This window comes from Physella acuta, unplaced genomic scaffold (genome assembly GCF_028476545.2).
Source record: "Physella acuta isolate Inbredline_101_S28 unplaced genomic scaffold, ASM2847654v3 ptg001017l, whole genome shotgun sequence".
Taxonomy (NCBI): domain Eukaryota; kingdom Metazoa; phylum Mollusca; class Gastropoda; family Physidae; genus Physella; species Physella acuta.
This window is the reverse complement of record NW_026732534.1, coordinates 87,501-113,224: the sequence shown is the minus strand read 5'-3', so window position 1 is coordinate 113,224 and position 25,724 is coordinate 87,501. Positions and strand designations below refer to the sequence as shown.

At 33.9% G+C, this 25,724-nt stretch overlaps 2 protein-coding genes across 2 annotated transcripts in view; one reads left to right on the top strand and one right to left on the bottom strand.

Moving 5' to 3' along the window:
• Nucleotides 1-1,227: 1,227 nt before the first annotated feature.
• LOC131954640 (uncharacterized) lies at nucleotides 1,228-4,382 on the top strand. The gene is made up of 6 exons (XM_059318418.1): nucleotides 1,228-1,347; nucleotides 1,629-1,811; nucleotides 2,445-2,544; nucleotides 3,114-3,200; nucleotides 3,590-3,876; nucleotides 4,329-4,382. Exons 1-6 carry the CDS (start codon nucleotides 1,260-1,262, stop codon nucleotides 4,331-4,333), a joined length of 750 nt encoding a protein of 249 aa, XP_059174401.1. The 5' UTR covers nucleotides 1,228-1,259; the 3' UTR covers nucleotides 4,334-4,382.
• A 3,703-nt stretch (nucleotides 4,383-8,085) lies between these two features.
• Nucleotides 8,086-25,724, bottom strand: part of LOC131954637 (uncharacterized) — a 21,497-nt gene continuing 3,858 nt past the window's right edge. The window contains exons 3-26 of the mRNA XM_059318416.1: nucleotides 25,409-25,527; nucleotides 22,549-22,694; nucleotides 21,955-22,120; nucleotides 21,553-21,625; nucleotides 20,526-20,631; nucleotides 20,136-20,227; nucleotides 19,556-19,679; nucleotides 18,547-18,675; nucleotides 18,031-18,321; nucleotides 17,561-17,761; nucleotides 16,291-16,425; nucleotides 15,952-16,064; nucleotides 15,112-15,218; nucleotides 14,737-14,861; nucleotides 14,223-14,346; nucleotides 13,371-13,501; nucleotides 12,309-12,437; nucleotides 11,939-12,115; nucleotides 11,135-11,260; nucleotides 10,654-10,836; nucleotides 9,918-10,017; nucleotides 9,329-9,415; nucleotides 8,661-8,947; nucleotides 8,086-8,181 (exon numbers count right to left, since the gene is read on the bottom strand). Coding sequence (XP_059174399.1) covers nucleotides 8,177-8,181; nucleotides 8,661-8,947; nucleotides 9,329-9,415; nucleotides 9,918-10,017; nucleotides 10,654-10,836; nucleotides 11,135-11,260; nucleotides 11,939-12,115; nucleotides 12,309-12,437; nucleotides 13,371-13,501; nucleotides 14,223-14,346; nucleotides 14,737-14,861; nucleotides 15,112-15,218; nucleotides 15,952-16,064; nucleotides 16,291-16,425; nucleotides 17,561-17,761; nucleotides 18,031-18,321; nucleotides 18,547-18,675; nucleotides 19,556-19,679; nucleotides 20,136-20,227; nucleotides 20,526-20,631; nucleotides 21,553-21,625; nucleotides 21,955-22,120; nucleotides 22,549-22,694; nucleotides 25,409-25,527 — 3,276 coding nt within the window. The 3' untranslated portion in view covers nucleotides 8,086-8,176. The remainder of the gene's footprint in view (nucleotides 8,182-8,660; nucleotides 8,948-9,328; nucleotides 9,416-9,917; nucleotides 10,018-10,653; nucleotides 10,837-11,134; nucleotides 11,261-11,938; nucleotides 12,116-12,308; nucleotides 12,438-13,370; nucleotides 13,502-14,222; nucleotides 14,347-14,736; nucleotides 14,862-15,111; nucleotides 15,219-15,951; nucleotides 16,065-16,290; nucleotides 16,426-17,560; nucleotides 17,762-18,030; nucleotides 18,322-18,546; nucleotides 18,676-19,555; nucleotides 19,680-20,135; nucleotides 20,228-20,525; nucleotides 20,632-21,552; nucleotides 21,626-21,954; nucleotides 22,121-22,548; nucleotides 22,695-25,408; nucleotides 25,528-25,724) is intronic.

Below are 25,724 nucleotides of genomic sequence, written 5' to 3'. Positions count from 1 at the left end.
TTTGCCTACTGAATATAATCTATATATATAATTCTCTTCTGGGAGCCGTTAGAAAACAAACTGCAAGCGCCTCCTTGCAGTCCCCTCTCTTTCTCTCTATCACTATCACTACCACCCCCACCCCACCCCCACATTGTCTGGTGAGCTGTGTTCACTCTAAATGTTTACAAATCGTAGAGCCGTAGAGCCGGGTTTCTATTAGGGGCAGATAATTTAGTTCGATTTTAAACTAACAGGAGGTAACTAAGAAATAACTAAGAGTAGGCTGCTTTCAATGGGGGGTGGGGGGGGGGGGGTGTAGGGTCGGGGTTAGGGGAAAGGGGGGGGGTTAGTGTTTCAAAGCAAATATTTTCAGTGGCAGCATTGGTACTGTCGAATTCACAAATTATGAATTACTGAAAAGTAGAAAATAAAACAACTAAATAGCGGCGTATGATACGCTGCGTGTCGGCTCGTTTAATGAAAAATGACTTTGTCTTACTTTCTTTTATGTAGAAAAAATTGCAATCTTGCAAAATATCGAAATAAAGATTTTCACAAATCTCGACATTTTACAGCCTATAGTCGGAAGAACTTAATTTTACAATTGTGTTCATATCTGATTGTGTATGTGTGTGTGTGTGTGTGTGTGTGTGTGTCGGTCTGTCTGTCTGTCTATGAACACATTTCTTTTTTAAATGTTAGAAACTCAATTTTAGTCATCATTCGCGCTTTTAAGAAATCATTTCCGGCATGGAAATAGATCAATATACTCAAAGTTGACCGAGCTCAGTAAGTAGTGTTAGAAATAAACAAAAGTTGTATTTTTAAAGTTCAATTTGGCTAATGTGTGACGTAATATGAGAGTTGAAGGGAAGTTGGGGTCTGACTTTTTGTAACGATGCGTGAAGAAGTGAAGGGGGGAGGTAAGAATTGTGAAAAATATCGTGACCGTGTTTATGAAAGACCCCTATGTGTAATAGTTTCTTCATAAAATATTTATAAACTATTTATTAATTGAATCAACTAATGACTCACGTCCGAAAATGTAAAAAATCATCTATGTCGTATATACACAAACAAAAACACACACACACAAACATACACACACACAAACATACACACACACAAATTATATATATATATATATATATATATATATATATATATATATATATATATATATATATATATATATATACATATATATATACAACCATATCATAAGATTTTTATTTCTAGGCACCTGTGCTGACAAGGTGGACACATGTGAGAGTGTGATGGCCAAATCTCCAACCTTCTGTCTCAACGCTAACACATTGACCACAGCAAGATCGTCCTGCGCCCTCTGCTGTGGATTTTGTTCCAGTAATGCATTCGATTAAAAAAAAAATTCCTTATAGTAAAAACCATAATGTTTTCCGAGTAGGCCTACGCCTTCCGTTTTTAAAAAGGAAAACATGAGCCTATAAAACACGCAATTACGCAGTCCACCACATTAATAATCCATAAACTTTATTAGTTTACCAGCTTATTTATAACCCAATCAAGTTTTTTTCTTAAAGAATTTAAAAAGTATGCAAAATATGTGTATGTGGTAGTGTGTATACTAGTTCTAACCAATACTGTCTTGGTCGTATTTTTCTCAGACACTGTGACCTGCTCCACCCCCACCAGCACCACCTACACCAGGACGTCTGCTCTAGCTACCATCAAACCAGGTCAGGTCATGACCTTCACCTGCAATGCTGGCCAGTACTACGTGTCAGGAGATCTCAGCAGGGCGTGTTCTATGTCTGGGAACTTGCTGGGAACTGAACCTGTCTGTCAATGTACGAGTTTATATATCAGACCTTTAAATTTAAATCTTCACTCAGTATTCGTATATAACTTGTACAACCTTGCAGTACTATATTGTTGATAAAGTAACAATCAGTTGCAATGCTGTGTTTGACAAAAGAAACTGGGAGCTGACCCTGTATGTCGATATAAATTTGACGTTTGTTCTACAACATCTTAATTATTCATCTAATTTATTTCATTTTTGTAGTGAGAGCTGCTTTTAATTTAACCATCCGTTTGTATTAACTGTGAAACAAATGACGTTATAGATTATTATTGTTATCCTCAGACTTTTTTTGTTTTTATTATGTATTGTTTAACTAAGAATGTCGACTTGCACCACAATGTGCCATAAGACTTAATGAAAATAAACGCTCGCGAGTGTAAGCAATAATTTAGTAAGATACAAAGCATGTGGTTTGAATACAGAATTGGGCATTGTGTTATTTATCACACGCTTAAGATAGAGACAGATGTACGGAATTATGTTTTCAAACAATTTGAAAAATTAAGAAAGTAATTAAGATTCAGCAAATGTATTTTTCTGGCTTTTATTAATAAGACTTAGATCGAAATGAGAAAACAGGCACTCAAAGATTTTCATTTGTGTTTGAATCCCACAGCAACACCTGTTGCCACTGATGTGAATCTGAACTCCGTCAGGAGAAGATTGAACACTCTGCCAGTTAAAACAGTCGTCATCTTGGACAAGGACGGATACAGGTGAATCCAATGAGCCAAATTTGCATTTTAAGTAGTAGAAATAACAATGGTATGATTATATCCTAACGAATATTTTGCTGTATGATCATCAAGTTTAAAAAAATAATTTGTAAACGAATACGATTTAAAGTTTATATATTCTGGTATTGTCGTAGAAGAAACAATAACGTATGTATTGATAAAGAGGCGGGTAGATAGACACAATGCACACAGTTAAAAAGAAGTGGGTTGATAGACACAATGTTCACAGTTAAAAAGGAGCGGGTCGATAGACACAATGTTCAAAGTTAAAAAGAAGTGGGTCGATAGACACAATGTTCTCAGTAAAAAGAAGCGGGTCGATAGAAACCATGTTCAAAGTTAAAAACAAGGAAAAGTTATTAAATTTGAGTTACAATATTCAACCTAAAACCCTTTTTTTGTCAAAAGGGAACCGCCAAGAAATTTTCAGAAACTGTTTGGTTCTTAACTCATTAAAAATTAAAGATATCTTTTTAAATGGGTTCTTTTTTATAACAAGTACTATATCACACAGTAAATAATTCTTATTTTAAATGTTCAACTCACAGAATCCCATTTAACGGCAACATAACAACCTGGTACTACTTCTGCCAAAAAGCTGGAACTGTGTACTTCACTGTGTACAGGAAAAGTGGGTAAGTGTTTGCTGAATTTTTCTGTTATACAGACATGACAAAACGGCTCATACACAATATACTGTGGAATATATTAAAACAATTGATCTATTTAGCGTTAATGAAAGTTACGGAATTTAATTAGACTCCATATAGATAATGCAGGGGTGTGGAGGTCACATTTTTCCTTGAACTCGGAGCAATCTTCTCTAAAGTAATTTTCCCATTTTAGATAAGTTGTTTCAAGGATGTCCTACAGACTCGATCCCGGATTGATCTAGAATTAATTTTAAATACGATATATGGTTATAAATCTTAATTTAAATTATATATTTTACTAAAATGTTGACAGTTCACAACAAATGAAATTGTGGATTCTAGTCAAGCGATTTTTAAATATTTTTTCCCAGAACCACATACTCTTTAGTGGGCTACAACACCATAAGCTGCTCAGCTGACTTCAAGTGGGGTGCGGACATAGCCGCTGCCAGCCAGATCGCCGTCCTGAAAGACGACATCATCGGGGCGTTTACAACTACCGCCAGCACGCTCAGCGTCAACACGTGCTCCGACACGGTGGAGAAGATCATGAACCTGCCCATCGCCACCAACGTAGCTGGTGCTACCACCTTGAACACGGCAAACTTCTCTACCATGTCCTGTTACATCATGTCTCTTGGATGTAGAGTCGCACCGAGTAAGGAAAGTGTGTTACATATTATGGCTAAACAGAAACATACGCACACACATTACCACACAGAAAAGGACAAACGCACATTGAGGGACACATACTTACATGTCCATTAATAGGGGCACACTAACTTATGAATAGTCTCACACACATCCTCCCCACACAGCTTCTCTCACACAGACACATTCACAGACACATGCACTCTCAATCGCAGACACTCATACACCGTTACAATGATAAACATATACACATTCCACACACACATTCATACACATGCAACCCTCTCTGACACTCGCACGTACACATTCGTGTATCCCAAAGATAGAAAGTCACAGAAAGATACACCATAGAAACACAACACACACAGAGCTATACATGCCGAACATATAACTGCTACCATTACTTTTTATGGTTTGAACTTTTTTTAAAAACTTTTAATACAAAATATTTTATTCCAGCGTAATCCTTCAAAGCATCAACTCCTTCTACTTAAATCAGCAAGGATAACGGCCGCTCCTGTTTATGGTTACTGAATTAATAAAAATTAAAAATCAATGCTAAATTCGCATTTTTTTACACATTTTTTTTTGGCTGCAAGCATAACTTTAAATAACAATACACACAGATTGCAAAAGCAACAGCTGTCACTTTCTAAAAGCACAGGTAATCAAGAGTATGCTTTGGCATACATTTACAAAATATAAATCCACACCTACGGCTAAAATACGCGTTAAGAAAACACGGTTAGACGGATCGTGTTTATCATAACGAAGGTTCATTTTACACTTGTTTGTGAAACTCTAGTCGTGATCTGAGTCTGAAAATGAATGCTAGCCATCCACTTTAAGAGTGAGGAAACAAAATAGCATACAAAGACAACTAAACGCTCATGGAATTCAAAAGCTATCTACCAGTTTAGGAAATAAGATATTAAGTAAAAAATATTGGATCTACGACAAAGTCCCGTAAGACAATTATTGGCCGAATGCAGTTTGCCCGCAGGCCGATTTCCCAAATGGACAATTGCCCGAATAAGACAAATGCCCGAATGGACACTTGCCTGAATGCGACAAATGCCCGAATGTGTCTATGCTGGGCAAGCTTCCATTCTGGCATTTGTCGCATTCGGGCAAGTGTCCCTTAGGGAAATATGTCTTCGGACAAACGGTTTTCGGGCAATAGTCTATCGGGAAAACGTCCGGCTTCCAAAACTATTACCAGATTAATAAAATTGCAACCTTAATCCCAGTTGAAACATTTGCAGATGAGGACAGATACATTCGGCTTCATAGTTGACTTCATATATTTTTTAAAATTTTATCTTGTGCCTGCTGATGAAGAAATTGGTACAATTCCGATCATAAAACGGATAAAAAATTTTGCTCAGAAGACACGTCTTCCAATTTATTATTAGTTGCAATAAATTTGAGTAAATAATAAACTAAGTATGTTAACACAAAGACGCAATTGCAAGTTATAAAATATAGTTGATCCATGCTTTTATATTTATTACAAGCATTTTCGTGGTATTTATCTCATCAGTTCTTGTGAGAAACGTACTTCCACGTTCATGGCTAATCACATTATTTAAAGAATAAAACATATATTAAACAGTTCGTTTAGAAATTATGACTTCATCCAAACCATAAAAGTCTTAACCGTGTAGTCATTCAAATGTGTAGTTATGTTACTCTAATTGTTCGACACGTGACAAGTGTTCAAGATAGGGACAAAAATAGTACTTGATTTAGCATTTCTAAAATAATATTTATCTATCCAAATATTAAAATAAAATAACTAAGATGACATTAAATAAAACACTGGAGTACTTACATGGAGTACCATACTTACACATAGAATTAACATTGAAACATTTGGCTTCAGTAGTAGACTACCAACGTCAATAGAAACAGGAATCACAATACAGCCACTCATTTTCAATCACCTAAGTCCAGCCCTGGAAATAACAGTGCTAACTGTTATAAAGACGCCAGAAACTGGACAAGACACATCATAACCACATCGAGTAATAAACACGGTTGCAGCCATCTCCCAGATCTCTACACAACTGAAAGATCCCCCCCCCCCCCCCCCGGTTCTCAAATCACACAATAATAACAAAGATGGATACAACAACATTCACCAAGAGGAAGAGAGAAGACGACACAGACCCGGAGTAAACATTAAAAGCAGCTAAAGTCAATGAATAAAATAAAAGATATGCTATTGCCACTTTATTTAAAACACTGTTTAAAGACTCTAATCGCTTAATCTGCCCCTTTTTATTCTTCGGACCATGAGTGAAACATTAGGTTAAAGAACGCAACGATGCCTAAACTGCCTTATCTATGTAATTACAATTAAGACTAACGGGCTAGAACAATTTGTAAAAAGCACCCAAAGGCACCAACTCATGAGTGTGCATATTGTGAGGCTCCAGACTCCGTGTTTACAACAAAGAAACAGCTAAAAGCACACACAAAAAGCTGACCTCTATAAAACTCATCTTGTCTACACTGTAAAGAATGTAGTTGTAAATAAGATTTTGTTCTTAATTAATGATGGGCTTTATGCAAGTAATATTATTAAGTGTGACTTTGGAGAGAAGGGGCAGTGTTGTGTTTTTAGAGAATACTAGAATGTCTTGAACCCGGATTCGAACTCGAGACTTTCGTGTTAGCAGTCTAGCGCTCTAACTCTGGCCAGTCCTTCTTTTGTATAGGTTGCGTGGAGACCAGCTTTTTGTGTGTGCTTTTAGTTGTTTGTTTTCTAAACACGGAGTCTAGAGCCTCACAATATGCCGACTTGTAGGTTATTACCTTTAGGTGTTTTGATGTAAAATGTTCTAGCATTTTTGACTTGATTGTATTTTGTAGATACGGCAGTTTAAGGCATCGTTGTGTTCTTAAACCTAATAGTCCGAAGAATTAAAAGGGCAATCTAGCCAATTAGGGTCTGTAACAGTGTTTTAAATGAAGTTGTGATTACATATCCGGTATTTTATTAATTGACTTTAGCTGCTTTTATTGTTTTAATGTCTGGGTCGTCCTCTGTCTGCCTCTTGGTATCCATGTTTTTTTGTAATGAGACTTGAGGCCCGGGTTTTTATCAGTGGTGTCGAGATCTGGATATTTGCTAAACCCTTGTTGTTAATTAAATATGGTTCTGATGTGTCTTGTCCAGTTTTTGGGGTCTTCATAACAATTGACAGGGCTGGACTTGAATGGCTGTATTGTGATTCCTGTTTCTATTGGCGTTGGTAGTCTACTACTGTTGCCAAACGTTTCAATGTTAATTCTGTGTAAGTATGGTAGTAAGTAATCCGGTGTTATATTTAATGTCGTCTTATTTATTTATTTTTTAATATTTGGATAAATCTAGTACTATTTTTGTCCCTATCTTGAACACGCGTCTCGAGTCAAACAATTAGATTAACACAATTACACTTTTGAGTGACTAGACTATTAAGACTATTATTGTTTGGAACAAGTCATAATTTCTAAATGAACTGTTTAATAGTTTTTTTTTTAATTCAGTGGTTAACTTTAAACATTGAATTACGTATTTCACAAGAGCTGACGAGATAAATATGCACGTAATAAAAGCGTGTATAAACAATATTTTATAACTTGTAATTGCGTCTTTGTGTTGCCATATTTAATTCACACTCAAGTTTATTACAACTAATTGAGTTGGAAGAGGTGTCTTCTGAGCAAGATTTTGAGCCGTTTTATGATCGAAATTTAACTACATTTTTTATCAGCAAACCAGATAAAATTTAAAAAAAAAGCATTATGAAGTCAACTATGATGCTATGGTATCTGTCCTCGTCTGCAAAATCGTAATTGGGATTAAAGTTGCAATTTAATTAATCTGGTAATGTTTTTACGTAATACCTTGTTAGCTAAAGTGGCAGAAATGATTTTGAATTCCATGAGCATTCAATTGTCTTTGTATGTTATTTTGTTTCCTCAGTCTCAAAGTGGATGTTTAGCATTCATTTTTAGACTCAGATCACGACTAGAATCTCATTAAAAAGTTATGATAAATTTTATTCTGTAAACGTGCATTAAGGTGAGAATGTATATTTTTTAATTTTTATTTTATGCCAAAGCTTTTATAAAGTGACAGCTATTGTTATTGCAAACTGTGTGTATTGTATTTAAAGTTATGCCTACAGCTTAAAAAATATAACAAAAAACATGCGAATTTAGTATTAGTTTTTATTTTCATTTTTCAGTAACCATAAACTGGAGCGGTCGTCATCCTTGCAGATTTAAGTAGTCAGAATAGGTGTTTTGAAAGATTACGCTGGAATTAAAGGACATATTTTGTATTAAAAATTTCAAACACATTGACACCTGAAAATGTAAAGGTAGCCGCTTTGTGTTCGACATGCATAGGTCTGTGTGTCTTCTGTTATGTCTCTGTTGTGTCTCTTTGTGTGGGTGTCTATTTTTGGGAAAGTATTTGTGAGTTCATGTCTGCTAGAGACGACGATTTTGTGTGAGTGTGTGGAGAATGTGTAGCTGGGTATTGTTGTGAGTGTCGATGTGTGAGTGTCTGTGTGTGAGAGTGAAAGTGAAATTTAAAATGTCTGTTAATGTGTTTATGTGTTGGAAGCTGTGTGGGAAGGATGTGTGTAAGTCAGACTATTCCTTAGTTAGTGTGTCCGTGTGAATGTGTCCCTCAATGTGCGTTTGTCTTTTTTGCGTGGTAATGTATGTGGGTCTGTGTGTGCATGTGTGTATGTGTCTGTTTAGCCATAATATGTAACACGATTTCCTTACTCGGTGCGACCCTACATCCAAGGGACATAATGTAACAGGACTTTGTGGCGAAAGAGGCCGTGTTCAAGGTGGTAGCACCAGCTACGTTGGTGGCGATGGGCAGGTTCATGATCTTCTCCACCGCGTCGGAGCACGTGTTGACGCTGAGCGTGCTGGCGGTAGTTGTAAACGCCCCGATGATGTCGTCTTTCAGGACGGCGATCTGGCTGGCAGCTGCTATGTCCGCACCCCACTTGAAGTCAGCTGAGCAGCTAATGGTGTTGTAGCCCACTAGAGAGTATGTGGTTCTGTAAAAAAATTATTTAAAAATCGCTTGACCAGAATCCACAATTTCATAGGTTGAGTAGTATGAACAGTTTCGTAAAATATATAATTTGAATTGAGCTTTATAACGAAATATTGTACTTAGAATTAATTATAAATCAATTCGAGATCGAGTCTGTAGGACATCCTTGAGTGGTGCCGAAACTTGAACTTTACGTTAGAAAAGATGGCTCCAAGGAAAAATGTGACCTTCACACCCCCTGCATTATCTATATGGAGTCTAATTAAATTCCGTGTCTACCATTAATGGTTACTACATCAATTCTATTTTTATATTCCACAGTATAATTTGTGTGAGACGTTTAGTCATGTATATATAAAAGAAAAATTCAGCGAACACTTACCCACTTTTCCTATACACGGTGAAGTACACAGTTCCAGCTGTATCACAGAAGTAGTACCAAGTTGTGATGTTTCCTTTAAATGGGATTCTGTGGTTTGTACATTTAATACAATAATTATTTTACAGTATTATATATAAATTGTTGAAAAAAAAGAATGCATTTAAAAAGAGATCTTTAATATTTTTATGCGTTAAGAACCAAAAAGTTTCTGAATATTTTTTGGCAGTTCCCTTTTGACAACAAAAACGTTTAGGTTGAATATTGTAACTCAAATAAAAAAAAACAACGTTTTTCCTTTTTTTAACTGTGAACATTGTTTCTATCGACCCGCTCCTTTTAACTTAGATAATTGTGTCTATCGACCCACTTCTTTTTAATTGTGAATATTATGTCTATCAACCCGATTCTTTATCAATACACATGCTATTGTTTCTTCTACGAAAATTTTAAAATGTATAATTCTAAATCGCATTCGTTTATAAATTATTAGTTTTTAAACCTGATGATCATATAGCAGTAGTCGTTAGGATAAAATCCTACCCTTTTTATTTGTACTAGTTTAAATGCAAATTTGGCTCATTGTGTTCACCTATAGCCGTCCTTGTCCAAGATGACGACAGTTTTAACTGGCAGAGTGTTCAATCTTCTCCTGACGGAGTTCAGATTCACATCATTGGCCACAGGTGTTGCTGTGGAATTCAAACACAAATGAAAATCTTTGTGTGTCAGTTTATTTATTACGATCTAACTCTTATTTACCAAAAGCCAGAAAATACATTTGATAAATCTTAATTACTCTCTTAATTTATCAAATTGTTTGAAAATGTAATTTAAATTAAGAGTGTGATTAATATTACAAAATACATAATCTTATTCATTCGATATTCCTATATAATGATTTATACCTTACTAAATTATTGCTAAAACTCGCAAGCGTTTTTTATCATTACGTCGTATAACGCATTGTGGTGCAAAGCGACTATTATTAGTTAAACAATACATAATTAATAACCAAAAGAGTCTGAGGATAATAATAGTAATCTAAATCTAGCGTCATTTGTTTCACAGTTAATACAAACGGATGGTTAAATTAAATGCAGCTCTCACTACAAAAATGAAATAAATTAGGTGAATAATTAAGATGTTGTAGAACAAAACGTCAAATTTACATCGACAGACAGGGTCAGTTCCCAGTTTCTTTTGTCAAACAGGGCACGGCTACTGACTGTTACTTTATCAACACTATAGTACTGGAAGTTTGTACAAGTTATATTTGAATACTGAGTAAAGATTTAAATTTAAAGGTCTGATATATAAACACGTACATTGACAGACAGGTTCAGTTCCCAGCAAGTTCCCAGACATAGAACACGCCCTGCTGAGATCTCCTGACACGTAGTACTGGCCAGTATTGCAGGTGAAGGTCATGACCTGACCTGGTTTAATGGTAGCTAGAGCAGACGTCCTGGTGTAGGTGGTGCTGGTGGGGGTGGAGCATGTCACAGTGTCTGACAAAAATACGACCAAGACAGTATTAGTTAGAATTAGTACAAACACCACTACCACATACACATATTTTGCATACTTTTTAAAATTCTTTCAGAAAAAAACTTGCTTTGGCTTATAAATAAGCAAGTAATCTAATAACGTTAACGGATTATTAATCATGTTGACTGCGTAATCGTGTGCGTTATAGACTCATGATTTTTTTTTAAATAAGAAGACGTAGGCATACTTGGAAAGCTTTTGGTTTTTAATATAAGCGACATGTTAGGAAATATTTAAAAAAAAAACCAAATGAATTACTGGGACAAAATCCACATGACTGTGCACATGACGATCTTGCTGTGGTCAATGTATTAGCGTTGAGACAGAAGGTTGGAGCTTTGGCCATCACACTCACACAAGTGTCCACCTTGTCAGCGCAAGTGCCTAGAAATAAAAATCTCATGATATGGTATATATATATACCATATCATATATATATAACATATATATATATATATATATATATATATATATATATATATATATATATATATAGTACAATACTTTTTCCATTAAAGGAAGTAAAAAAATGTGATGTCAGACATTTTTCATAACATTATATTCAGTTGGCGAATTGGTTGGTCAATGTACTTTTTCTGAAATACCATCAAACATGGACTTTGGTACAGCAACTTGTTGTAGTCAGATTAGCGTTGCGTAGGGAGAAGAGTCAGTGAAAGGATCTAGTTAGCGCTAACATCAAGGCCAAGTTAATTTGATAAAACGACAATTGCATTCCTCATATAAGTATTCATAAATATATCCTTAAGAAATAATATAAAAAACATGCATCAAGGGAAACAGAGTTTAACGATGTGATCATAATTGACGAGGGGAAAATTAATTTAACGTTAAGAGACTACTCAAACATATAACTAATTAGTTATATGATAAGGTTAACGGTTCTCACACATTTAACTAATATGTTATTTTACAAGTTTATCGCGTACTCACACAGTTATCTGATAACTAAAATGACAAACATCAGAATAAATAAATATCAACAAAACAAATACGCTGTACAAACTATAGTTTATAATGTATTTATTACGGGTAACATACCATTGCAAGCCTGGTAGAGAGTAGTCCATCCATTGGACGTACAGTACATGTCATTTGGCAGCCCAGTGTCGTTATACAGAATACACTTCACCTGAACCTTCTCACCCTCCAGGTACTGAGACTTTAGAGTACCGACCACCTGCCCGTCAGCAGGGATGGTAGGGGGACCACAGACAGCTGGTAAATTATTATTTTAACATTGAACAAAAGGTAGATCTAGACCTATTGGAACATTTACGAATTGTATGAATTGCATGCATTTAAAGCTATCAACTTACCCTCCATAAAACTCAGTACATATCCCCTTAAAACAATGTATAAGCGGATATAAAATACATAGAACTACAATGGATGTTTCGTATACTGTTACCTCTAGTTGTTGACTCTACTGAAAAGTTGCAGGAGACAAAACATCCCAACCTTTGAACACCAGTAGAGCAGAAATTTGGATTCGATGCTTTAAGGGTGGCACATTTTGTCAAGGCGTCGATTGGTTTCACTAAAAATAGAATGCATCGTAAAAGCAATTACGTTTCGAGTACTAGAAATCTAAGCATATATACGTTATTAGAATTTTAAATAATTGAACGATGTAATACACTAATTATCACCATCTATACATTTCTTCGTTATTTTTAAATTATTTAACAAAATAACACACTAACTATCTCGAAACTTCTGATTTAGTGTAAAAGTTTTTAAAAACAAAAACAAAATATTTTTTTAACTTTGTGTCAATAATACCAAAAAAAAAAAAAATTCATAAAAAACGTTTTAATAACAAGCTTTTATGTAATGATGCACTAAAAAGTAGAAAATAAATGATAGACTACTATTTAAATAACTATAAAGAAAAGCGTGGGTCACTTTAGTATCTATTGGATACCTTTACTAATTTTAAGGAAGACACCCACGCTTTTCTTTATAGTTATTTAAATAGTAGTCTATCATTTATTTTCTACTTTTTAGTGCATCATTACATAAAAGCTTGTTATTAAAACGTTTTTTATGAATTTTTTTTTCAGTACTTTACATGTTTTATCTACAATAGAGTTACATGACTAAAAACCATTGCGCGCCTACTGAATATCACGTTCAGTAGGCGCGAAATGGTTTTTGAACGCAGCCATTACGTGGTCGTGATGGCGCAGCTATTGATGACGCGTGTGGTGTGGTTGGCTAGACATGCCTACTAATTCGGTCCAAATTTTAATTAATTCATAAAAAATCAATTAGGCATCCAATTAAGTCAAATTTAGTTTCAGATTGCATTGTCTTCATGTCTTGACCCACGTGCCAACTGTGAATCGTGTCGGTCAAGTAGAACTGTCCGAATTTTCACTCCTGCGTTTCCGTCTAGACTGACGACAGACTGACGAGGAAGTGAGTTAAATAAAAGCTTGTAATAATAATAAGATTTCAATGAACTGACTGAAATTGCAAGCATCACAGTAACGAATGTTGCAGTTGGTCCCATTGATGTAAGTGTAGCACCAAGGTCCTCTACGGCCGTCGGGATTACGACATTGGTTGCCGGATAAAATGTTTGCCATCTGGTCAGCCCTGTGAATAAAAAAAAATTAGGAAATAATGTACAGCCCATTCACTTAATTACTATATGGTAAAGGGTAATTATTACTCCATATTGTAACTTCCTAATGGCTTTTCAAATAATATGATGTGTATAAAGTTTGTTAAAAAAGTGAGTGTAAATTTTATCATGTTGGTACGAAGCTTTAAACAAAAAATTTGGAAAGTTGAGTTAAAGGATTTCTTTAACCAAAGTAAATATACACACGACTATTGTGTGACAACTAACTGTAGCAAAGTACTGGTGTCGCTATCGGTCGTTATTCCCAAAATTATCATGTTCATTTGGTGCGCAGTATTTTTAGTCATAAAAACACGATTGTAGTAAAAATGTTAAAGTACTGAAAACAGAGTGCATACAAACATTTCAATAACAAGCTTTTAAATGAAAATAATGATTTTCTTTAAATTTATATTAATACACTAATATTAAAATAACTTTTTAAAAAGTGGGTCTCTTCCTAAATATTAGTTAAGGTATCTAATAGATAATATAGTGACCCACTCTTTTTCTTATAGTTATTTAAATAGTAGTTTATTATTATATATTTAATGAAAATAATTAATATCCTCCTTTTTAGTACATTATTACATAAAAAGCTTGCTATTAAAACATTTTTATGCATTAAAAAATAATAATTGACACTGTATAGACAAAAAGCAACATATTCCGAGCAAAATAACCCCGACATACTTGGGAAAGTTTGAGCAGTTGACAGCCTTTGACCACTCTATACAGGGTTCGTATGTTTCAGAAATGGCAGTTTTTCCTCGGTAGTCGGCGCCATTTGTTGCAGAATTATAGCAGTAGTCTTCGGCTGTGGACACAAAGTCATAATCTATCAGGATTCTGATGTAAAGTATATAGCTATTATTCATCAGTAGCCTAGTTACTGAATTAATTTTCTTTTCTTTAAAAAAAATAAGTAGACTATTCCCTTCTATCTTATGATTGAAAGAAATAGGCGTATAATATTTTTTTAAATTAATTATGGTGCATGTATTTACGTTTGGGTTAACTTTGAGGGTTTTTCAATGAAAAAAGCGATACATTATATGTTTAATAAAAATATGTTTGTGTATGGCCAATAAAATTCCTCTTGCTCCTTGCACCTCATTTTTTGCATGTACAAAAATGATTTAAATATTGGCTTTAATTATGAAGGTAATTGAAACCCATGATAGATATTAAAATTAAGCCAGCTTACGTAAAATAACTTGTGCTGTAAAATTGACACCGTAGTTGGTGGTAGTACTGTATCCCATAAAGGCCTCAGCAGAGAAGTAGTTCGACTCACTCAGAATTTGTGCTGGATAATTCGCGTTATCTAATCTACAAATTGGTTCAAAATTACATTGAACTAGTTTAACATGACCTTTTAATCAATTAATAATAATAGTTTATTTTGTTTGCTTGTTCTTCCTCTGTACTATTTTTTATATTTTAAAAATTATACTTTTATGTCTATTACCATAGTGCGCGTAACTACTTTGAATTAACTGCAAGATAAAAAATATTTAGTTGTGTAAATTATATTTTTTATACATAATAGAAAAACCGGATTGATTTAGTTGATTCTTACTTGAAGGCCACTTGCCATGGATGATATTTTTTTACAAAAAAGTCATCCATCGTTGTAGATAAACTATATCTGTTGAAGGTGATCAGGATCTGCGAGTTGGGCGGTGACTGTGGAAGAAACAAAATCCACGAATCAATATATAGAATTATTTTTAACATTAACACGAAACCCCTCTAAACATTGAGGAATAAATACATCACTTATTTAGATAATGAAAGTATCAGAAAGAAACACTTGTTTATTTTCCATCGAACTTGTAGCGTTATTAAGTTTTATATTAATAACATTTAATAGCCCATCTTTTTTTGTATAAAGAATTCTCCCGGCAATCGCACAGAACTTAAAAAAAATATATCTTAGAGTTGTTCAACTTCTTCTTCTTCGTTATTAATTTTAGTGTTGGGAAGGATCCCCTCCAACACAATTAAGGATACGTGTCAACTGGTTATGCGCCATTGAGGCCATTGACTCCGATTTCAGCCTGCTTTCTTTTTGGATTTGCTTCCACAGCCTTTGTCCAACCAAGAACTAACTACAAGGCAGCAGTTGTTTGATTTTGGAGTTGTCTCTCCTAGAAGAGTGGCTGTCCCCAGCTAACGACCTTGAGACTTTTCGGTTTAGCAACCATGAGCTTTTACCGACTTGACTGCGCCGACCCCGTTGCTCAACTAATATTAATAATGTACGTTAATTTAAATGAAAGAACATAGTCAGTCGATGTTTCGTTGTGTGGTATAAGTCTTATGTAAAATAAATAAAAGTGAAACATCTAAAAACCATCAACATTGGAAGTCATCTTTTAAGAACGAAGAAGAAGAAATAAAAAGGAAGTCATCTTACACTGAAAGCGTAGAAGCATCGCCTGTTTGGCTCCCTGTAGCCTGTAGGTAGAAACGGAGTCCTGATGGTCACAGAACGGTTGTTGGCGTCCAAGGTTACCAGCTCATTACATCCTTTAATAAGCAGTTATTTCCCATTTTTAGAATCAATCTCATAGCTTAAATTTATATGGGATGTGTAAAAACAGTGCGTTTCTTTTGAATAAAAAAAAAGTTTTTTTAAAGTAGATTTTGAGGATAATAACATGTTCGTGCTGTTTTATCTAACCTGCCTTATAGATAAGCTTGATCTTTCATATAAAAATGCAGAAATTGTAAATAAAATGTAAAAATGTTTTACCATAGATACCGGGCTGGTAGTAGCAGGAGTAGGTGGTGAGGGAGGTCGAGAACCACCAGAAGGGGGAGTCAGCGGGTCCAAACACACCACTGTTGGTGGTCCACAGGTTCAGCCTTGAGTTGTACGCCTTAAGACCTAGGTCACAAAATAAAGTATACGTGTGTATGTATGCATGTGTGTATGTGTATTTAATTTGCATTTGCATAAATTTATTTAGTGAACATATGTCATTGATATATGTATACCTTGCATTACTGAAAGATTTTTAAATATTGGAAACGGTACCTCACCTTCAAAGAGGTGAAGCAGACGAAGAATTTAAAAAAAGTATTTTTCAGTGTATTACGTTCTATGTCTTAAGGTGAGGCATACAGATTTATTAGGCTATAAAACATAACATACACAATTGACTATACAAAACTAAGTATAACAGAATAGTAATATACAGAAGTAGTCAATGTAGCGCTGTAATTAACTCTTATATACATTAGCAACAAGGATGGGGATAAAATGCCTTATCAACAACACCTGCTACTCCTTCGACTCACTACACCCAAAATCTTCTTCTTTGAGGCAATTGACTCCGATTTCAGCCTGCTTTTCTTTTTGGATTTGCTTCCATAGCCTTTGTCCAACCAAGAACAAACTACAAGGCAGTAGTTGTTTGATTTTGGAGTTTTCTATCCTAGAAAAGTGTCTGTTTAACACGAAATGAAATTACACAGCGTTGTCTCTCCATAACAAGATTCGAATCTAGACCAAAGTTAAGGCTATACTACTTTCGGAGACCTGGAGTGTTACCATGGAAAATATAGATACGCTTCAGTCGTTTACAGATGTTTACGACATCCTTAAGATAAGATGGTCAGACAAAGTGACGGATAAAGACTTGTGACAAACACCTAACAACAGCCATTTGAAAAGGACATAAAAACCAAAAATGGGGATGGTTGGGACGAGCATATCTTGAAAATGGGAGAGGAAAACATCGCGAGGCAGTAGTTAGACAGGAATCCACAAGAGAATAGGCAAGTAGACAGGGCAAGGAAATCCTGGAGAAAAACAGTAGTAGGAGAGGCAAGGGCTGACTGGCTAACATGAGCGCAGATAAAGAGAGCAGCTCTAAAACCAAGTCCGATGGCCGCAGTGCTTTGTTCCACATAAAGAAAGGAACAAGAAGACATTTGCAATTAAAACAAATACAAGGCTCCGGTTAGCGTATGGTTACTATTATATATACTTTTCTGAATTAATTATTAATTATCTTTACCTCTGATAGATGGACAGGTGTTTCTAGTCAACAGTCTGAAAGGCTCGCCGTCAGGTAAGTCGATGGCGATGTTTGAAAACTCTTGGTACCTGCAGCAGGCCTTGATGCTCACGTTATTGGAGGAGATGGTGATGTCACCGATTGAACCGTTGGTGGAAACACTGGCAGTGGAAACGGCATAACCTCCCGCTTCGGTGAAAGCTGTAGATTAAATTTATTTATCGTTATACATTATTATACGTCTTTATGTTTATTTATATATACACTTATATAAGTTATTAGTTTATTTCTAAACAAAAGAGGTTACATATATATTTTTATGTTTGGTTTTGCAAAAAGTGTATGTTTATACGTATATATATATATATATATATATATATATATATATATATATATATATATATATATATATATATATATATATATATTTATATAATGTTCACTAAATGTGTTGTTTAATAAAAACCTACCTCCCGCACAGTTTACACCTGCAGGTTTAATGAAACAGTATTGACCGCCAGGTGGCCAGGACTCCCAGTCAGCTGTGGCTCCTGCAGGTAAGTTTCTGGTGCAGACGGGAAAACTGTTTGTTTTTCCAGACACGGGGTACTGGACAGGAGCGGCCGGGGACTGGCTCATGGCACTGGAGCCAGTGAAGGAGAACCAGCCAGGTGTGGGATCGAATCCTGTTGGGCAGCTGTGCGAGGGTCCTCCAGCGAAGACGACGATGGGTGTTTTAGGCCATTGAACGAGTGGCGAAGCTGTTAGTATTTATTTTTTTAAAATTAATAAACCCTGAAACTAATTCTTATTATAGTTTAAATTGTTTTTATTTAAAATTTAACAATCAAGACTAGAATGGCTTTAAATGAAAGAATTAACTGTAAATTATTTAAAGCTGTACTACATGTATAGTTATAAGCCTTCTATAAACGTTGAGTGGTTTAGTTTAGATCTAAATGTAGCCTTAAACAATTAGAACGTACGTCCATTTTTCAGTGTCTTGCAGTTTGTAGCAACGTCGTATTCATCCGGGCACACACATCGGCAGACGCCTTTCACATACGAGTAATATCCGGGGGCGCAGTCGACCGTGTTTCCCCCACAATATCTTTCTGTGTGTTTTAAGATACAAACTCATACAACATTCATATTTTCACAATGGATATTCAAAATTATATCTTTTACTTAAGCTTTTATTTAACTTGCTTTATTTTTCTTTTTATCATCATAGATTGAAACGGCCAAGGTATTCTTAGTGAACAATTCGTTTCGAAGTGAGCAAGTACTATATTGCCTAATAGTAGTATAGGGCAGCCTAGTAATTTTAGAAAAATTAAACTCGTAAAAAAATTAATTAGCTATCCAATTAAGTCAAATGCAATGTCTTATTGTGTGTTTAATTTTTGACCTATGTGCCGAATTTCAGAGAAATTAATCGATAAGAAATGCTTGAAATTTCGCTCGCCCTTTTCCATCTATGACGAGAGACTGTCTAAAAAAGATGTAAAAAGATGTTTCATTTTATTAGTCTTAAGCTATGAGATTAATTCCTTTTAAAGCAGAGCTTCTTCCATGCATCTCTTCGGTGGGGAGGGGGGGGGGAGTTAAAATATACTGTATTAATAAGTTTGGCGAAGGTAGGGTTTTTTAAATTTAAATGTTATACTATTAAACACATAATGCATATATATAGGCCTATATATATATATATATATATATATATATATATATATATATATATATATATATATATATATATGTGTGTATATATATGTATGTATGTATGTATATATATATATATATATATATATATATATATATATATATATATATATATATATATATATGTGTGTGTGTGTGTGTGTGTGTGTGTGTGTATGCATAAGCATATCAGCTCTATCATAGTTTAAGATGAGCAATTAAAATAGATATTGTTTTTGTAAAAGCTAGTATATCTAAGTGAGCATTGGTACTATAAAAATAGAACCTTACCGGTACATTTCAGTACTTGAACAAGCTCGAGAAAGTTGACAGAGTCCGCTGACACCGAGGTGATAGTGTTAAAAAGATCGTCCCTGATTGGCGTGTACGCTTCATTGCCGTTCCTCGTCCAAGTCTTTGAGTAAATCAAAGCTATCAGTTTTTTTGTTATATTGTGAAAATGTTGGCTCCTATGATTAATACGTTGATGAGCAGCACAAGCCCTTAATGGTTAAAATTTAATAAAAATATACAGAATGATCAATAGTTTGAAATTTTTCAATAGTTCCAATCTTGGATAGCCCATAAACGACGTCACATTCCATAGCGAGTGTTGTCATTTCGGACGTGGAGAGAGGTTTCAGAAAAGGTGACAACGCACATTCGCATTTTTAACAATTTTTAAAATGTTTTAGCAGTAGTGGTTGTTTTTGTAAGATATAATGATGGTAATTGTGGAGGCAAAATAGTCCCAAAAAACGTGACATCTATATGGTTGATCACCAATAAGATTTCTATCTAAATGATAAATAATCTATAGCATCATCGTCGCCTAGGGACACTAAGTCTCCAGGCAATTCGTTAGACTTACCCTAGCACCATACATTAGGGCCGAGGATGGGTCAAAGAATAAGTTGACAAATTGAGATGATTCGGGAAACATGTCATAGCTGTAGATAAGACCTGTGAAAAATAACACAATCAAGTTTTATATATATATATATATATATATATATATATATATATATATATATATATATATATATAACGTTTAGACAATGTATACATTAATATGTTTATATAAATCATTCATGGACCTCTTCAAATATATTTAAAGATTGAATTGAAATTAAATTTGAATTCTTTACACGTATTATCCATTAGTTATTAAAACAAAAATATAATCATCTAAATTTTGAATTAAAACAACATTAAAATAAATTAAAATAAAATATGTTGAAAAATATCCCAGGAGACTTACTGCTTTGAATATCATCTACGTTAATTGTGATGTAATTTTCCCGGAGAAAGCCTTGATGTGCATGGGCGACACCTAACGTATGCATCATCTCGTGAAAATTTATCACCTGCAGTAAAAAAAAAATCCAAATGATGAACTTGAAATATCGATGACAAATGCTACTTCAAAATTGGCAAATTAAAATAGAAATTACTATATTTTTTTTTGTTTTTACTTGTCAAATGTTTTAAATTTTTCTCAAGATCAAGAAATGTATAAAAATTTATAAAAAAATCTCATACATATTAATTAATAAATTTATGTACATTATATATTTATTAATGTATATAAATTTTATATATATATATATATATATATATATATATATACACTTATATATATATATATATATATATATATATATATATATATATATATATATATATATATATAAATAAGTGTATATATATATATATATATATATATATATATATATATATATATATATGTATATATATATATATATATATATATATATATATATATATATATATATATATATATATATATTTAAAGAAAGAGCGAGAGATATAGATAGAGATAAAAAGACAGTCAGAGTGGGAGAGAGAGAGACAAAGAAAGCCGCAAACTAAGAAAATAAATAGCTGTCAGGCAAATGTCATTTTTTGTTTTGTGAGCTTGGTGAGTATTGTAAAAAAAAAACTCAGTTGATATGGAAAATGAAACAATCCAATGAATTGGCATATCAAAGACAATCATACAGGAAGCTGCCTCAGTGTGGAGAATGCGAGGGAGGTGAAGACATAAAGTGATGGAGGAAATCAAGGAATGGACTGGGCTGCCTGATGTAGACATGCTAAAATTAGCAGGGGAATGATAATGATTGCAAACTATTATGAAAAATTCAAAAGTAATGTAGTAAAGCTGATATCTAAAATTTAAATATTATATTTAATTTTTAAATATAATATTTTTAAAGAATTTTTAAAAATTAAAAATATTTTTTTAGTTAGCTGTAACAACTTACGAAATCCTGGCAAGGGTAGACAATTCTGGGTGAATTTCCAACACCACTTCCTGGTCCACTGAACGCTGAACACCTGCAGGGTTAACCAATCAGATTGCTTGTTTTAAAAAAAATCTTTTTACGTGTTTTGAAATAATTGGATATTACAAACTGTATCGAAATGATTTACTTGATTAAAGAAACTTATTGCATTATACGAGTTAATTTTTTTGTTGTATTATCCAGCATGAAGAAAAACTTTTATACTGAGATTTTCTTTTCAAAAATATCAAACCGTCAAAATTTTAAAATTAATTTTTATATTTTGTATGCAATAAAAAGATCGTGCATATTAACTTTTAATTAGCAACTACACTTGTATAATGTCTAATTAATTAGACCTCATTATGATAGTTATCTCACCCTGTGCTGGCCCGGACTGAAATGTAGGTGTCATAGGTGTAACCGTTTTTGGTGAACCACTTGGGGTCGCTAGAGTTCCATCTGCTGGTTTCATCAACAAATGTCAGGCAAACATTGTCCATGATGTACTGTAGAGATCTCTTTAACAGCGTCATGTAGTAAGGACCTGGGAGTATTATTTTAAATGTCGTACAGTAATTGCTTGAAAATTAAATATTATATCTAATATAGTGTAGTTTATATAGGTTAAAAATTAAACATTTGTTTTTATGTTGTGTTTTAGAGCATGGACAAAACTTGATTTGCGATGAAATCACTGTTTTTCTTTTAATTTTAGTTAGAAGATGGGTAATCGAAGCGCTGTTAAAACAAAACGTATCGCATTATTGCTTCCTTTTCATGTAAAATAAATACGGTAAATGGTTGTACCATATAGCCAAAGAAATACGGAGCGAATTACATACATTTAAACAACCTGGATAATATACGTTCAAAATTAACACTAAAACGATTGTATTCAGTGTTTTCATTTAAATACTTAACACCTCAAAGTTTACACAGTGGACATTTTCCTGACTCTACTATTATTTTTACCGTATGCCTGGTATGTCGGGTGGATAACGTAGGGAATTCTGTCCACCCAGTTGACAGTGTAGTTGTGGACCGCTCGCTTTTTCCTTGTGAAGTCCCAAACGATTTCTTTTGCTCCCTCATCTTGGTCTTGAGTTGGTGCTTGTGGACTAAATAGCGTAGAGCAAATCAGTGGGATAATTTAATGCTTTATCAGTGTTTCTTCCAGACTTTTTTCTCCGGGGGGGCACTTGAAATTTTCGGGGGGGGGGGGGGGGGCGGTAGACTTTCTTCGGGGGGGGGGGGGGGGCGGACACTGTTAAAAGTATATATTTTCAATATAAATTATATAAATTTCATTTCGTTCGGGGGGGGGGGGGGCGGTAAAAAATTTTCTGTGGGGCTTTGCCCCCCCCCCCCCGAAAAGTTGCCTGGAAGAAACTCTGTGCTTTATTACTAATCTTCCATAAACATACTTGTGTTCTAATCAATAATACAGAAACATTGGTAATTTTTACACTGAGCTAATTCTTGATCCTAAAATTAAATGTAAACACTCGTCAATAAAACTAAAATCAGAATTCTGATCTTGACTCGATACGTAACATTAAACAATAAAGCGACATTTTTACTTTCTTGTAAAAGAAGTATTAATGAAGTATTGTGATCGTGCAAAAAGAAAATCGAGATTTTTACGTTTTACACCTTCCTGAGTAGGAGAAACATAGTTTTGCAATTTTTATCTGTATGTCTGTTTATGTGTGTATATATGTGTGTAGATAATTGTGTATGTGTTTCTGTGAACACGATAACTTGAGTACCGCTACAGCTAGGTAGATGAAATTTCATATGCAAGAAATATATCAAATTTGTAGTTCTGTATCAACTTTTCAGCAATTTCTGGTAACTGTAAGTGTAAGTTATTCTAATTTATAAATTTTTAAAAGCCTATAACTTGAGTACTGTTTCAAATAGATAATTTGAAATTTCACATGTAAGTAAAAGATCTACTTATCCGCCTTTTTAAAAACTTTGAGTAATTTCCGTTGACCGGAAGTAGTAAATTACGTTCCGGTTTCCGATAATATTCCGCACTATTATGCACATATTGTTAGGCGTTCACTTGGTGCGCAATTCTTTTTTCTACGAGATTCGATTATATTTTAGAAAGTTTAAGTTTTTAAAATATATTAAAAAATTCATAAAAAACGTTTTAATAACAAGCCTTTATGTAATAATGCACTAAAAAGTAGAAAATAAAGTATAGACTACTATTTAAATAACTAGAAAGATAAGCGTGGGTCACTTTAGTATCTATTGGATACCTACACTAATGTTTAGGAAGACACCCACGCTTTTCTTTCAAGTTATTTAAATAGTAGTCTATAATTTATTTTCTACTTTTTAGTGCATTATTACATAAAGGCTTGTTATTAAAACGTTTTTTATGAATTTTTTTGTCAGTACTTTACATGTTTTATTTACAATAGAGTTACATGACTAAAAACCATTGTGCGCCTACTGAACATCACGTTCAGTAGGCGCGCAATGGGTTTTGAACGCAGCCATTGAACGTGATGGCGCAGCTATTGAAGGTGATGACGCGTGTGGTGTGGTTGGATAGACATGCCTACTAATTCGGTCCAAATTTTAATTAATTCATAAAAAAATTAATTAGGCATCCAATTAAGTCAAATTTAGTTTCAAATTGCATTGTCTTCATGTCTTGAACCACGTGCCAAATGTGAATCGTATCGGTCAAGTAGAAGTTTCCGAATTTTCACTCCTGCGTTTCGGTCTAGACTGACGACTGACGACTGACGAGGAAGTGAGTTAAATAAAAGCTTGTAATAAATTATAGACTACTATTTAAATAACTATAAAGAAAAGCGTGGGTCACCTTAGTATCTATTGGATACCTTTACTAATGTTAAGGAAGACACCCACGCTTTTCTTTATAGTTATTTAAATAGTAGTCTATAATTTATTTTCTACTTTTTAGTGCATTATTACATAAAAGCTTGTTATTAAAACGTTTTTTATGAATTTTTTTTCAGTACTTTACATGTTTTATTTACAATAGAGTTACATGACTAAAAACCATTGCGCGCCTACTGAACATCACGTTCAGTAGGCGCGCAATGGTTTTTGAACGCAGCCATTGAACGTGATGGCGCAGCTATTGAAGGTGATGACGCGTGTGGTGTGGTTGGATAGACATGCCTACTAATTCGGTCCAAATTTTAATTAATTCATAAAAAATTAATTAGGCATCCAATTAAGTCAAATTTAGTTTCAGATTGCATTGTCTTCATGTCTTGACCCACGTGCCAAATGTGAATCGTATCGGTCAAGTAGAAGTTTCCGAATTTTCACTCCAGCGTTTCGATCTAGACTGACGACTGACGACAGACTGACGAGGAAGTGAGTTGAATAAAAGCTTGTAAAAATCATGTCTATATACCGTTTTGCCACCTCCCGTAGTGTTATATAAGAACAATCGATAAAGTTTAGGGGAGATCACTCCCGGTTTATGTTTTTTTTTTGTTTTTAAAATACGAAATTTAAAGTAACTATTAAATACCAGTTGCTCTATTAAATACAATATCATACTGACGTTTATACTTGAACTACATTTTGTATTTGTACGAAAACGTTAAGCTAACCTTTTTTCTTGCCAAATAAATAAAACCAATACATTTTTTAACTTTTTAAAAATCTAAAATCAAATCTACTAATGTTTTCAAGCAATTTTCTATCTTTAAACACCTTCCACTAAATCAGTATGCCACTATACTAAAACCACGAAAACCTTTTTTTTTCAATAAGTAACCGTTGTTTTGAGACAATGTCTTCCACAGCAAAGACCCAGCTGTATACATACGCGGATGGTGTTGCCAGTTCCTGCACGGCGTGCAGATGTTTTCTGTCCACCTCCCTCTTAATGATGACGTTCTGGGAATATTCATTGTCCCCCTCTTCGTACACCCGGGCGGTTATCATCTGTAGAATAGACACAATTGTTTGTCTGGTGTAAAATCGTTGTTCTAGAAAAACTAACAGCAATTATTTCCAAGAAGCCAAGAGCAAAACAAAGAAGGTATGAAGTCTAGAAAATAACCAATCGAACTAGTAAAAACTTCTTAAACCCCCATATATATATATATATATATATATATATATATATATATATATATATA

Coding starts and splice junctions, on each gene's coding strand:
- LOC131954640 (XM_059318418.1), top strand. CDS start 1,260: ATGGCCAAATCTCCAACCTTCTGTCTCAACGCTAACACATTGACCACA. Junction 1,348..1,628: donor CTGCTGTGGATTTTGTTCCA/GTAATGCATTCG, acceptor TATTTTTCTCAG/ACACTGTGACCTGCTCCACC. Junction 3,201..3,589: donor ACTGTGTACAGGAAAAGTGG/GTAAGTGTTTGC, acceptor ATTTTTTCCCAG/AACCACATACTCTTTAGTGG.